Source organism: Oryctolagus cuniculus, chromosome X (assembly GCF_051225735.1).
Source record: "Oryctolagus cuniculus isolate XC-2025 breed Fujian yellow rabbit chromosome X, ASM5122573v1, whole genome shotgun sequence".
In the NCBI taxonomy this organism is placed as follows: domain Eukaryota; kingdom Metazoa; phylum Chordata; class Mammalia; order Lagomorpha; family Leporidae; genus Oryctolagus; species Oryctolagus cuniculus.
In genome coordinates, this window is record NC_142888.1 from 52312960 (window position 1) to 52329008 (window position 16049).

A 16049-nucleotide genomic window follows, 5' to 3' on the forward strand; every position below is an offset into this window, starting at 1 on the left:
TCTGGGTGCAAAGAGAGAAATCCATCACCAACTTGGAGAAGGGAACCTAGGAGAAACATTTGTCAAGGAAAGCTATATTTACGTAGGTCCAGGGAAGAGATTGGAAGGGATTCCTCTGTTGCCCATGGTGTGTCAGCTGGAGACCACAGTCATAACCCCCTTGTCATAGGCAATATTCATATTTAGATACTTACCCGCCCCATCAAATTAGATATGGACAGACGCATAGGCATATCAAAATCACTTACATTCAGAAAATGTCCCATCTCTCTCTCTCTCTCTCTCTCTCTCTCTCTCTCTCTCACACACACACACACACACAGATGTTTACAAGGAACAGATACACGTCTACTGATACTAAGATGTACAGGGATATGAACACTAGAATTAGGAAGTGAAAGAGTTTAAGAATAGATAGAGGGCAAAGAGTTGAGGAGGTGGTTGGATGTGGTAAAAAGTGAGCAGGTGAGTGAGATAGAGTTCAAAAACACAAGAAGAATGCTCAGTAGAGCAGCAATAGACTGGACTGCTGGATTTTCAACAGAAACAGAGGCTTCAATTATTTTCTGAGCTGTTTGTTGGCATACTCTTTAAATGTAAGGATCAGGTGCCTAAGACTGTCTTCAGGAAACTAGTCTCTCTCTGATACTCACATGTAAGGTACTAGTTAGGGTTTTCTCCTTTCCCTTCCTCTCTGGAATCAGGCAATTGGCTCCATTCCTTTGAGTTGTTCTGTATTTTCTGCTGTAAATATATCTCTGAGTATCAGAAATCTTCATAAAATGTGATTTCAGCTGTTAATACAGAAGTCCTTAAATATACATGGTGTATTTGCATTGTTGATATTTCAGAATAGTGGGACTAGGTATTATGTGTGCAGATACAGAGACAGTAATAGTAGAGACAATAATTCACCACTCAGTATAAGCCAACCTGTAAGTGAAGAATGACCAGATACTTTCTTTTCCAACCACAAAAAGCACTTAGAATAGAGATTTCCAATTTATGGTAGCATAAAATCCAACCATTTAGAGTTTGCACATTTGAAATAATGTCCCAAAGTACCTACCACACATACACATAATAAAACCACACATGAGAAAATTCAAACTTTAGGAATAAGTTATTATTAATACCTGCTCCCCAAACAGGAGTTAGAAAACCAAGTAGGTAACAGATCTAGAGAACAAAACACATGCAAACTTTTATGAACCATGAAAGAATTCAAGCTGCTAATGAAAGGCGTGGTTTGAGCATCCGCACGCTGGAAGGGAGCTTCCAGGGAAGCCTTCACTTCTTCTAAAGCAGTTAGTTTATCGGAGATGTTCTCTCTTCTCGGGAGGGATGGGGCAGAAAGAGGCTGGGTGGGAGTGATCAGGTGATAACATTTCACTTCCATGCACAATCAACTGTCAAAGGATCTCAGCAGCCAGGACCCAAAGCCCTCATTGCATGGCACAGATGCTGTGGGGCAGGAACTCTTGCACGTAGGTGGCGGCTGCCTTGGAGAGGTAGGTCATGGTGCCAAACCTGCCACTGGGTGCACTGTCATACAGAAGAGTACAGATGCCAGATGCAGGATCCTTTGCCAACATGATATCATCTGCGCCAAGGGTTTTCTGTTTGTTTTTTAAGGGAGGGGGAGAACACAGGGGAAAGGAAAAATTACCAATCCTACTAAGTTGAGTCCTGATTAATAAAAATCAGAGCCTCCTCTCTGTAACCAATTAATTGGCTCCTAGGCTGTCTGGCCAGGAAGGGATTAGGATTATGCATGAAAGAGTGAATATGCATTTCTATACACGTGGCTGCGCTATCCCCAAATTATGACAATTATTAAAAAATGGTTGTTTTGCATTTTTCCCATTACAATAAATTTTTTGAAAGTTAAATATACAATAATAACTAAGTTGCACCAGTTAAGAGGCAAATGTTAACATGAATCTTCATGATGGGACTTTGGTCTGATTCCATCTACTACTACTGATTTCACCTTGTATGTATTCATTTATCTTGCATTTGATCATGATTTCTTTCTAAGCCAACTTAATACAAATAGATCATAACTTTTCTAAGGCTAAAGTGTATGACTAAGGGGTCCATTTTCTGATACATGAATTGAGAGTAACCCAGAATATTTAAAATTAAGACTGTCCAGGAAATTCTGGATACTTTTCTTTTACATCCCATAGTATGTTTTAGAGATTTTCCTATTGACAACACTGCATATCCTCCTTATGCATGCTGGTTCAATCTGGGCAACATTTGGAATACTTTCAATAAATATTTGTATTTTACTATGATTCATTTACCAGAAGATTTATTTTAAAATAAGAAAAATGTAGAAATAAAAGTTTCACTATGGTCTTCACATAGGGAAATAGCAAAAGCAAAAGTAAAGTGATTCAAAAACAAATCTCTTTTCCTTAATAGGATGTGCTACCAAATAGGCCCTTATTAATTCCTTAAAACTATAGAAAAAGTGCTGTGAACAGGAAACTGAAATATGATACTAATGCTATACTTTAGGGCTTTTCAGGGAAAAGAGTTAAAACCTGAGTTCCAGGCAACGTAAGCATCTAACACAAACCACAAAACACATGGTAAAAGACAGAAGTTTTCCTGCGGCCTACTCCATTGCAAACAGCTCAAAGACACTACAAAGGGGGTCCAACAAAGAGTGATAAGGAAGTGGGGACAGGAAAGTGACCTAGGCTTCATGAAGAGTTCTGAAGTTCAGGTTACTATCAAACACTCTCCTTTGAGATAAAAAAATAGGTTTATCTACCTGTTCTTGAAGGAACAAGTCATTGGCTATATGCACTATTTTTTCCACAGCGATGATGCTTCCAATGCTATGAATTTCAATATCTGCCAGCATGGTAAGGACAAGGATGGCTTCAACTAGAAGCTGGCGGTACTCTGGCTGAGGTACCCGATTCAGGACAGACTCCACATGAACAGAGAATTTAATCTCTCCTGGAGTCATCTGTGATAGAGAAAAAGAAAATCACAACCTAAGAGTCCATCATGTAGGAAAGGCAGTAAAAACACAGTAGCCACAAGTAACTGCTTCATCCCCCTTTAAAATAATTGAGTGAGTAAATTGGTTCTGTCTCTTTGCAAGGCAATCTGGCAATGCATAACAAGAGTCATAAATGTGTCAATGTCCTGTACCCCATAATCCTATTTCTGGGAGTTCATCCTAAGGAACTTAATTCAAAAGAGGGAAGAAAATGAGAGGGGCCAGCACTGTGGTGCAGCGGGGTAACGCCCTGGCCTGAAGTGCTGGCATCCCATATGGGCACCGGTTCATGTCCCGGCTGCTCCTCTTCCAATCCAGCTCTCTGCTATGGTCTGGGAAAGCAGTCCAAGATGGCCCAAGTCCTTGGGCCCCTGCACCCACGTGGGAGACCCGGAGGAGGCTCCTGGCTCCTGGTTCGGATCAGTGCAGCTCCAGCTGTTTGTGGCCATCTGGGGAGTGAAACAACAGATGGAAGACCTCTCTCTCTGCCTCTCCTTCTCTCATTGTGTACCCCTGACTCTCAAATAAATAAATAAATCTAAAAAAAAAAAAGAGGAGCAAACTCCTCCATGCGCATAAGTGTTTATAGCAGCATTAATCTTAAGTGTAAAACTAGAAGTAACCTAAGCACAGGAATGGTTGTATAAATAATGCCATAGCATGACATAGCAACTTGATGAGTTTTATGGAGCCATTTAAAAGAATAAAGGTAAAGGAAAAATTAAGTAGGACTTAAAATTGTATATACATGGTGATTAGAATTACATAAAACATTTACATATTGTTATAGTAAAAAATAGGCTTTAAGACCTGTAAAACTTTTTTTTAAGATTTTTTTTTTTGACAGGCAGAGTGGACAGTGAGAGAGAAAGACAGAAAGGTCTTCCTTTACCGTTGGTTCACCCTCCAATGGCCGCTGCGGCCGGCGCGCTGCGGCTGGCGCACCGCGCTGATCTGAAGCCAGGAGCCAGGTGCTTCTCCTGGTCTCCCATGAAGGTGCAGGGCCCAAGGACTTGGGCCACAACAGAGAGCTGGACTGGAAGAGGGGCAACCAGGACAGAATCTGGCGCCCCAACTGGGACTAGAACCCGGTGTGCTGGCGCCGCAGATGGAGGATTAGCCTAGTGAGCCACGGCGCCGGCCAAGACCTGTAAAATTATTATAGGGTGAAGGACACTGAGGAATAATCATTGGTAAAGTTGTATTGAGTATGTACTCTAGGGAGGTGATGTGGACTTGGGGGTCTAAAGATCTGGGTTCAAATGCTGTCTTAGTCATTTACTAGTTATATGACTTTGGACAATCTCTAAACTTTTCCCCCTTATTTTTATTTATTTGAAAAGTAGAGTTACAGAGAGGGTGGGGGAGAGAATATATCTTCCATCCACTGGTTCACTCCCCAAATGGCTGCAAAGTTTGGGGTTGGGCTGAAGCCAAAGGCCAGGTCATCTAGGTCTCCCACATGGATGCAGGGACCCAAATATTTGAGCAATCTTTGGCTGCTTTCCCAGGGGTATTACCAGGGAGCTTGATCAGAAGTGAAGCAGCTGGGAAAGGAACTTGCACAAATATGGGATGCCAGCGTCATGAGCAGAGGCCTAACCCGCCTCTGCCCCTCCTTAATCTGTACGTTGAGAATGACCATTCATTCTTAAGTTTTCTCACATACTTGTGTTGAAAATCAAAATAAATAATGTGAAAGTGCTTTGAATACTTTTAAAAGTACTATTCAGGTATGGATACATGATTAATTCTGTTAACATTTCAAGTCTATTTAAAGGCAAAGAAAAGACAAATAGGGGACATGGTGATTTGGATAAAAGGAACAATATTAAGGCTTTTGATAATCTATGCCTCTGGTTTGCAGCAGTGCTTTCCAATGGTGATGAAATATCAGAATCGTTTTATAGGTTTAAAAAAATCCATATCCTCAGGCCCCATCCCTGAAAATTCTAATCCACTAAGTTGGATATGGGAACCCAGGTTGATCTAACAAATAGACCGAAGGATCACTGCTTTATGCTAGAGTGCTCTACAAGCATCCTATAAGAGAGGGGGTAATGATAAGCACGGGAGGGGACAAGAGAAGTCATTAATTCTAGGATTTCTATCCCTTCTGCCCTAACATTCACATAAACCAGATTAACTTAATCAGTCATTAAAAGAAGTCATACTTATATAGCTAATGGGATACATAACTATTATGTGATATTTCCATTAAATTTTTAAAATTTTTAAAATTTTTTTTTATTTTTGACAGGCAGAGTGGACAGTGAGAGATAGAGACAAAGAGAAAGGTCTTCCTTTACTGTTGGTTCACCCTGCAATGGCCGCTGCAGCCGGTGCACCACGCTGATCTGAAGCCGGGAGCCAGGTGCTTCTCCTGGTCTCCCATGGGGTACAGGGCCCAAGCACTTGGGCCATCCTCCACTGCACTCCTGGGCCACAGCAGAGAGCTGGCCTGGAAGAGGGGCAACCAGGACAGAATCCGGCGCCCCGACCGGGACTAGAACCCGGTGTGCCAGCACCGTAAGGCGGAGGATTAGCCTAGTGAGCCGCGGCGCTGGCCTTCCATTCAATTTTTTAAAAAAATTCTCTCCTTTCTTTAGATGCATTTAATGTTCAGTTGACTTATAATGGCATAGGCCTGTTACTTTGAAAAGTGATCACTGAAATCCTTTAGCTCGGTGAACAATCAGCCACATGAATGTGAAGGACACAGAATCTTACTTACCTCTCTAGTTGTTGAAGAAGGAAGAACAAAACCTTCCACAGAAAGTCCATGACACTACAAAGCAGAAAAATATGTCACCACAGTTAGACTAACAACTGGAGACCTGTAAAAGAGACATGTATTTCTTTCTTCCTTTTTTAAAGGTTTGCTTATTTTATATGAAAGACAAAGTGACAGAGAAGGAAAGGGAGAAGGAGAGGGAGATCTCTCACACCCCAAATGACCACAACAGCCATGGCCAGGCCAGGTCAAAGCCAGGAGCCAGGGACCCCATGACAGTATAGTCATGACCTATCTTAGCCAAAGAAACTGAGAATTTCAGGAGGAAAAATAAGCAGACATCTACAATGAGTTATGCTCACCTTCTGCAAAACCTTCCATACTTTTTGATAAAATCCAATTGGGACTCTATTTAGTGCTCCATCCAGCCTTCTTCGGCGTTGCCATTGACCTTGACGACTATCTTTAGATGTGTGATGACCAGGAAAGGACCCACTACTCGGAGTCACAGAGGTTCCAGGAGACTTAGGAGAAGAATAGAGAAAAGATCATAAATCAAAATTACCTCTGTGTTTCTGACGAAGTGGAACATAAACACTGCAGAATGATACACTATATATAAAGTGAAACAGCCAAGATAGAAAGCTTGAAGTGAAGGCAGTAGACTTAGGTATATATCACTAGTGTTGTTGTACACTGGTATAAGCTTTTCAGAAAGTAATCTGATACCTAACAAGAACTGAAAAAATACTGATGCTATGAAACATTATTAGCCCTTTCATTATTTGGTTATCTCTGTTAAAATTCTACCTGGTCTATGGCTTAGTTGGCTGTTCTTTTGAGTCATAAAACAAATCTTAATAAAGTTAAGAGAATTGAAATCATATGAGGTATGTCTCTAACTACAACAGAATTAAATTAGAAATGAGTTACAGAAGGAAATTTAAAAATACTCGTATGTGGAAATTAAAAATACTATTAAATAACCAACACAGTAAAGAAAAAAATCACAAGGAAAATTAAAAAATACTCTGAGGTGAATGAAAATGAAAACACAACCTACCAAAATTTATCGGATACATCTAAAACAGTGCTTGAAGAGAAAATTTGTTGTAAGTTTCTGTATTGGGGCTAACATTGTGGTGCAGTGGATTAAGCAATTGCTTGTGATGCTGGCATCCCATATCAGAGCACCAGTCAAGTCCCGGCCAGCTGCTTTGCTTCTGATTCAGCTCTCTGCTAATGCATCTGGAAAAACAGCAGAAGATGGCCCAAGTACTAGGGCTTCTGCTACACATGTGAGAGACCCAGATGGATTTCTGGGCTCCTGGCTTCAGCCTGGCCCAAACCCAGCCACTGCTGCCATTTGGGGAGTGAACTAGCAGATGGAAGATGTTTTTCTCTCTCTGTCTCTTTTTATGATTTCTGCATTTAAAATAAATAAGTCTTTAAAAAGATAGAAATACATTTCTGTATTAAAAGAATAAATGTCTCAAGTCAATAACCAAAGCTTCTACCTTATGACAATGAAAAAGAAGAGCAAGCAGAAAAGAGAGAAATAATAAAGATTAGAGTGGAAAGGAAATAAAGATTATAAAAATAATAGAGAAAATCAATTAAACCAAAATTTTTTAATGAAAATTTAAAGGAAATGGACAAGTATTTAGCTAGATAAAGAATAAAAAGAAAGAAAAAAGGCACATCAGTTCCAATCTTATCCAAGTAAAAAGGAGTATAAAAACATACTTACTATCAAGCAACAATGTACTAACAAATTATATAACTTAAATGAAATGGACACAGTCCTACAAAAACACAAACTACCCAATGTTATTCAAAAAGAAACAGAGAATCTGAACAGATTTATAACAACTAAAGAGATTGAATTAGTAAGTAGAAATCTTCCCACAAAGAAAAACCCAAGCACACATGACTTTGCTGGTTAATTATATAAAATATTTTAAAAATTAATACTAGTTCTTCATAAATTCCACGCCCCCCCCAAAAAAAAGGACTAGAGATGGGAACACGTCTCAATTTGTTCTTGATACCAAAAGCAGACAAAGACATCATAGGAAAATCTAGTGAACTGAATTCAGTGACACATAAAAAGGATTATGCAACAAGATGAAGTGGGATTTATTCTAGGAATTCAAGTTGTTTTAATATCTGAATATCAATTAATTTTATACACCACAAGAATAAAGAATAAAATCCACATCATTTTAACAAAATGCAACATGCCTTCCTAATTAAAAAAGAAAGAAAAAAGAAACAACCACTCAGCAAACTAGTAACATAAGGGAATTACCTCAATCTAATTAAAGATTACATTGTTTTTCCTCCAGGAACCCACAGCTGATAAAAAAAAAAAAAGTGGTCAGAGCCTGATGTGTCCCCTCCTAGGATCAGAACAAGAGGATGCCCATTCTTGCTACTTCTGTTTAACTTTGTGCAGGAGATCTAGCTAGGACAATTAAGCAAGGAAAGACGTTCAGATGCGAATGGAAGAAATCAGACCATCTCTATTTGAAGATGACATGATCTTGTAGATAGAAAATTCTAAGGAATTCACTAAAAAAATCACAACTAATAAGTGAATAAGATTGCATGATATAATTATGATCAATAACAAAAGAGATTATATTTCACTTGAATAGATATTTCACCAAAGAAGACATTCAAATGGCCAACAGATATATATGGACATACAATGGAATATTAATCAGTCATAAAAAAGGAAGGAAATATTGTAATATATGACAACATGGATGAACCTGGAGGATTTTATGCTAAGTGAAATAAGCCTATTGCAGAAAGACATATACTGTATGATTACAGTTATGTGAGTTATCTAAAGTAGTCAACGTCATAGATGAAGAGAGAATAGTGGTCGCTGGGGAACGGGAAGATAAGGAAATGGGGGCTTGCTATTCCATTGGTATAAAGTTTCAGTTATGCAAGGTGAGTAGGTTCTAGAGGTATTGTCTCACATCATGCCTGTAGTTAACCAAATTGTATTATACACTTAAATTTTTTTTAACAATCACCAGACTGAAGAGACATTCACACACTGGGGAAAATATTAGCAAACTATTAATTTGACAAAGGATTAATATCCAGAATACATCAGGATCTCAAAAAACTCACAACAAAACAGACAATCTAGTTAAGAAGTGGACAAAGGATCTGAATTGACATTTCTCAAAAGAAGAAATACAAATGGCCAACAATCATAAGCAAAAATGCTCAGGATCACTAGCCATCAGGGAAACACAAATTCCAACCACATGAGGTATCATCTCATTCCAGTTAGAATGGCTATAATCGAAAAGCATAAAAAAAATTTCTGGTGAGGATGTGGAGAAAAGGGATCCTTTATATACAGTTGGTGGGAATGTGAATTATCACAGCAATTATGGAGAACAGTATGGACATTCCTAAAAAACTAAAAAACTATCATATGACTCAGCTTTTACACTTTTTGGTATATATCTACAGAAAGTTAAATCAGTATGTCAAAGTGTCAAAGAGACGTCTGTATTCCAATGTTCATTGTAGACTAGTCATAATAGTCACGATATGGAATCAATGTAGGTGTTCATCAGTGACGAATGGATAAATAAAATGTGAACTATACATGATAATTAATGTTATTCAAGCATAAAAATAAAGACATTTTGACATCTACAACAAAATGGATAGAGTTATGTCATTATGTTGAGTGAAGTAAGCCAGACATAGAAAGACTGCATGTTCTTCCGAATATGTGGAAGTTTAATCTGATCTTAGAATAGTGATTACCAAGGCTTGAAACAATGCGAGGAGGGGGGATAGAGGGAGTTTGGATAACAAGGTCCATTAGAAGAAGTAACAGAAGTAGTAATAAAGGGCCGGCGCTGTGGCTCACTCGGTTAATCCTCCGCCTGTGGTGCTGGCATCCCATATGGGCGCCGGGTTCTAGTCCCTGCACCCGCCTGGGAGACCAGGAGGAAGCACCTGGCTCCTGGCCTCGGATCGGCATAGCTCTGGCCGTTGTGGCCATTTGGGGGGTGAACCAATGGAAGGAAGACCTTTCTCTCTCTCTCTCTCTCACTGTCTATCCATCAAATAAATTAAAAAAAAAAGTAGTAATAAGATAGAAGTAAGAAGCAAGATAGATGTAGTAAGACAGAATTAGTGAGTTCTAATGCTCCACAGCACAGTGAGGTGATTATAATCCATAATAATGTACTACATACTGCATCTATAACTAGAAGACTGAAGCTGGAAGTCTGCAAACACAAAGAAAATATGATGTGGAAAAGGTTAATTGCTCTATTTGATCAATTTGTGCTATATACATGTGTTGAAATATTGCATGCCCCCCAAATGTAAAAATATTACATATTGAAATTTTTTAAAAAATAAAAAAAATTGGACCATGTACCTCACACCATACAAAAAAATTGAGTCCAAATGGATCATTGTACAGAAATGAATTAACATAGCAGGCTAGAACTGCTACTTTTGGAAGGCATGCTTACAAGGCTGGCCCATGACTGGCATCTGGAAATCTGGATTTGGGGAGGCTTCCTAATAAATCATAGTTTTGAGTACAAACTATATGCTGAGACATATGAGTCCTCTTAGTGAATCACTGAACCCAGGCATGGTCTTGGGGACAACCCCAACATAATCATAGACCTACATTGTAAGAGCTAAATCTATAAAAATCTTAGAATAAGAATAGCAAGAAATATTTGTGATTTGTTCAAAGCCTTTTTAGATGTGATACCAAAAACACAAGCAACAAATCAAAAAAGAGACAGAAGCAGGCATTTGGGATAGTGGTTAAAATGCCACTTGGGACTCTCACATTCCATTTGGACACCCTGATTTGAGGCCCAGCTCATCTGCTTCCAATCCAGCTTCCTGCTAATGTGCACCCTGGAAGGCAGCCAATGATGGCTTAAGTACTTGGGTCCCTGCCACTCATGTGGGAGAGTAGGACTGAGTTCTGGGCTCCTGGCTTCAGCCTGGCCCAGCCCTAGTAGCTGCAGGCATTTGGGGAGTGAACCAGTGGATGGAAAGGTTGATAAGGATGTAAAGAAATTGGAACCCTCATATATTGGTGTAGGAATATAAAATGATGTAACCCCTTTGGAAATGTTTGGCAGTTCTTCAGAATGTTAAAAACAGTTACCATATGACTGAATATTTCTACTCTGAGATATATCTCCAAGGGAAATGAAAACATATGTCCTTACAAAAATTTATACATGGAGGTTTATAGCAGCATTATTCATAACAGCTGAAAAAGTAGAAACAATCCAGATGCCTACCAATTGATGAATGGATAAATAAAATACGTTATATAAATATAATGGGATATTATTCAACAATACAAAGGAATGAAGTTTTGATACAAGGTACAATATAATAAACATTGAAAAAGATTATACCAAGTAAAGGATGAAATACACTGGAGAAAGTTTAGATTCAGAAATAAAGATAAGATAGAAGATAATAGGAATATTTTCTGAGATAAAAACTTCATAGTTTAATTTGGGCCAAATGCCTTAATCATCAGCCACTGCTATGTAAAAGAGAAAAGTACCCCCAAACATTTCTATTAGTAAGTGACTATCATAATGATCCCCCAAGTAGATGAACTGCCATTTATTCAACTTCATTGTTGTTCTCTACCATCAGGATTGCAGGCTGCTGAGATTGGGGTCAAACTCGAAAGTGTATATATCTGATAGTGAATAACTGAGACTTTTCCAAAACCAAATATCAATAGTTTTGAATTTTTAGGTTAAATTGTCTTCTATGTCTTGGTCTCCTATTAACATGGATACGACATACTTTGACAAGTCTTATTAATTCATACAGGATATGTGAATATGGGTAATGAAAATACCAATATTGTTTCCAATAAATTTTCAGTTTTTTGTTTGACTGTCATCTGTTCTAAATGTCATCAGTGTAAGAGATCTTAAATCATAGGCCATTATGAGTCACTGATTCAAACTGAAGAAATGTAATTAGAGATCAGTCTTCCTAAACTAAAAGCCTTGTGAGGGCAAGGAACACATCTGTTTCATTCACTGTTGTAGCTGCAGTGCCTGGCATAAAATTGGTACTCAAATAACATTTACTAAATGAATTAATAATCAGAACAGCTCACCCAGTGGTTTTCAAATTTAAAAGTGCATCAGAATCACGTAAAGAGACCAAGAATTCGCATTCGACATTCCCAGGTGATACTGATACTGTCTAGCACAATGTCTGGTGCATAGTAGGAATATAATAGGGGGCCATACTATGGCATAGTGGGTAAGCCTCCACCTGGGATACTGGCATCCTACAAGGGCGCTGGGTTGTGTCCTGGCTGCTCTTCTTCAGATCCAGCTCTCTGCTTATGGCCTGGGAAGGCAACGGAGGATGACCCAAGTGTTTGGGGACCTGAACCGGTGTGAGAAAACTCGAAGAAGCTCCTAGCTTCTGGCTTCAGATCAGCTCAGCTCAGCTCTGGCTGTTGAGGCCATTTGGGGAGTGAACCAGTGGATGGAAGACTTTTCTCTATATATAACTCTGCCTCTCAAATAAATAAATCTTTAAAAAAAGAATATAATAAATTATATAAGTTGAACGAATAAACAGGTATTTAACAAATGTTTCTTAAATTTTGTTTTCTGAAATGGAAAAGAAGATGGAATTGAACTCCCTTCCCTGCATTACTGGAAAAGAAATACAAAGATGTCATCTCCCATTTATGAAGTTGCTTCATACTTATTTTAGTTCTTTTTTAAAAAAAGATTTATTTATTTATTTGAGAGGTAGAGTTACAGAGAGAGAGAGAGAGAGAGAGACAGAGAAAGGTCTTTCATCAGCTGGTTCACTTCTCAAATGGCCGCAATGGTAGGAGTTGGGCCGATCTGAAGCCAGGAGCCAGGAGTCAGGAGCCAGAAGATTCTTCTGGGTGTCATACGTAGATGCAGGGGCCCAAACACTTGGACCATATTCCACTGCTTTCCCAGGCCAGAGCAGAGAGCTGGATCTGAAGAGGAGCAGCTGGGACTTGAACTAGTGCCCATATGGGATGCTGGCACTTCAGGCCTTGCCACACCGCCAGCCCCTATTTTAGTTCTTGATTCATTTTTTTTGAATAAAAATTCAACCAGTGTATGTCATACAGATTTCATGTATTTTCTATATACAGATATAGATAGGAACACAATGAAACTTCCCACCCTACCCTCATTTCCTCCCATACTCTCACCCTTCCTTCTCCTTCCTCTCCTATTCTCTTAATTTTTACATTAAGTAAAACTTGCAGTTTATTTTATACTCGTAAGATTAATCCTACACTAAGTAAAGAGTTCAACAAATAGGAAGAAGAAAAAACAGTGTTCCTGGGGCCAGTGCCGTGGTGCACTAGGTTAATCCTCCACTTGTGGTACCGGCATTCCATATGGGCGCTGGTTCTAGTCCCAGTTGCTCCTCTTCCAGTCCAGCTCCCTGCTGTGGCCTGGGAAAGCAGTGGAGGATGGCCCAGGTGCTTGGGCCCCTGCACCCCCATGGGAGACCAGGAAGAAGTACTTGGCACCTGGCTTTGGATCAACGCAACTCTGGCCGTTGCAGCCATTTTGGGAGTGAACCAAGGGAAGGAAGACCTTTCTCTCTGTCTCTCTCTCTCTCACTGTCTGTAACTCTACCTGTCAAATAAATAAATAAAAATATTTTTTAAAAAAAGTGTTCCTCAACAGTGTAGACAAGGGCTGTAAACAATCATCAAAGCTCAAAATGTCAATTTCATTTCTATACATTACATTTTTGGAACTCTCTTTGTTACCAAGGATCAGGGAAACATATAGTATTTGTCTTTTTGGGACTGGCTTACTTCACTAAATATAATGGTTTCTAGTTATATCCACTTTGTTGCAAAAGACAAGATTTCATTTTTTTTTTTACAGCTGGGTAGTACCCCATAGTGTTTGTGTATGTGTGTGTGTGTGTGTGTGTGTAATTTCTTTATACAGTCATCAGTTGATGGACATTTGGGTTGATTCCATATTGTAGCTATTGTGAATTGTGCTGCAATGAACATGGTGGTACAGATAACCCTTTCATATGCTGATGTCATTTCCCTTGGGTAAATTCTCAGGAGTGGGTTGGCTGGGTCATATGGTAGGTCTATTTTTAGATTTCTGAGGTTTATCCATATTGTCTTCCACTATAACAGCATATTCAAAGCACTTGTGAATGGCATGTAATAAAAAAAAAATCAGCAGTTACCAGAAAAGATGGTGACATCAAATCTGCACCCAGCGAATGACCACCATTGGGCTATGAAAAGAAAAAGAAAATAGAAATGTAAAGGGATATGGCAAGGCAATAATTACTTATATTTTTAAAAGTTACAAGCAGAGCAAAAGTACAGATTATTTAAGCAATTAGCCAGTATGTTATCAGTAAAAAGCTGATGAAATAGCCTTCCTGTAACAGGGGTGGGGAACCTCTTCTGCCGTTGGCTACTGGGATATTTATAACTTCATTTGCAGATCATACAAAATTATCAATTTAAAAATTAGCCTGCTATAGATTTATTGAATTTTGAGTTCTGTTGTCAGTTGCCTCAGCAGGGCCAGACCAAATAGTTTCACTGGCCTTATGTGGCCCATGGGCTAGACACCCAACCCTTACTAGAAGTCATGATAAAGCATAAGATAGATAAATAAAACTATCTTAAGAATTTTCCCTCATAATCAGAAAAATGGGCATTGATGAGAGGTGGAAAAGAAATTAGAATAACACAAAATACCAGACAGGCAGGGGAGAATGAAAATTAATACTGAGAAGTAGGAAAGTAATTAAAGTTTAGGGCTCTCAATTCTCTAAATTATAGCCCTAATGATTTTGGCTTCCTTGAAGACCTGTAAGTAGTGTATTTATAGAAAAAACCGAAATGATATAGCTGAGCAGGTCAACTCTTAATATCATATTAATCTAGCTTGGAACATGAGCTTCTAGTTCTAAATATGTAATGAACTTGTAAGTAACAATGCATGATTATAAACAACTATAAAAAGTTTAGTCAATCACTCTCAATCAAAATAAGGATTGCACACCAATATGATTCTTTTCAATTATTGAATATAATTCTTTCACTTTTCAAATAGGAGAGGTTTCAGATTATTCAGTTTATCTGGGAAAAAATTGTACAGTGAACTTTTTTTTTCAACTCAAGGCCCTTTTTAATTTCATTCTGTACTTGCCCTTGCTCAAAAGCAAATGCTGTCAAAAGGTATTTGATAAGTGTACTCAAATGAAGTTTACTCCAAATTAAGCTTCAAGCTTTGGGTCATTCTTTTACAAAAGGATTTCTGATTCCTTTAACAAACAAAGTCTCCACTTCACATCTTCTCTTACAGATGTATTTTAATACCATAAGCTATCATAATTTTATCCTAAAAGCAAGGGAAGTAATTTTAAGCTTTTCATATGATGTCTTTATAGGAGCAACCAAATTAATACCTTCTCAAGTTGGAGATCTTGAAACTACATTATTTCCCAGAGTTTTAAAAAAAGCAAGGGGAAGGCTGTGTTAACTATTCCTTTGTGTAATGTAAAAACTCACGGATCCTCACCTACAGGGAAAAGTAAGAGGGTACAGTATGGTGGTTGGTGACTCCCAACAACTGTCAGACTGATTTAGATGCTTCTCTGAGTCTACAATACCTTTCATATACCTCTATCATGGCAATGATAAAAGTTAAATTGTGGAACAATACCTGAATATAGATTTAAAAATCTTGCATTCTCTCTAGTATCTACTCTTAAAACTAGCAAGTCTAGGTTTAGTTTTGTAAGGAGAATGAATTCCAAAATTGCACATTGATCTTAGCAAAGAGGGATTCAGGATTTCTTTTCTTTTCTATCAGACGCAAGTTACTTTCCTCCTAAAATTAACAAAAGAGCTTGGTCCCTAAAAAGGAAAACCATAACATGATTGTTATAAAAGAGATTCAAACAAACTATTCCACAGTATGTTATTATTTTTTTGTAAAAAGGCCAAGAGCTCATGCATGCTACATAGAATTAAAGGTAAGTTAAACTATATCCAAGGATCCCTAGTTGTTTCACCTGACTCTCTGTTGAGATAGACAGTCTACGAAATTCCACCTGAAAAATAAATGCCTCAAATTAAACTCAGGATATGAAACAAAATAAATGATCTCAACAAAGACTCATTCTGAAAGAATATTCTTAAACATGACAATATTACAGTTAATTCATGAAATA

The 16049-nt window shown here is 38.3% G+C and overlaps 1 protein-coding gene across 5 annotated transcripts in view; it reads right to left on the reverse strand.

Moving 5' to 3' along the window:
• Window positions 1–983: 983 nt before the first annotated feature.
• PHKA1 (phosphorylase kinase regulatory subunit alpha 1) overlaps window positions 984–16049 on the reverse strand; it is a 119699-nt gene continuing 104633 nt past the window's right edge. For 2 of the 5 annotated variants that reach the window (XM_089323656.1, XM_089323654.1), the window contains 6 exons: window positions 15891–15929; window positions 14043–14093; window positions 6122–6283; window positions 5760–5813; window positions 2789–2989; window positions 1105–1619 (listed from right to left, as the gene is read on the reverse strand). In XM_089323656.1, coding sequence (XP_089179782.1) covers window positions 1446–1619; window positions 2789–2989; window positions 5760–5813; window positions 6122–6283; window positions 14043–14093; window positions 15891–15929 — 681 coding nt within the window. In that variant the 3' untranslated portion in view covers window positions 1105–1445. 5 annotated transcript variants of the gene reach the window in all.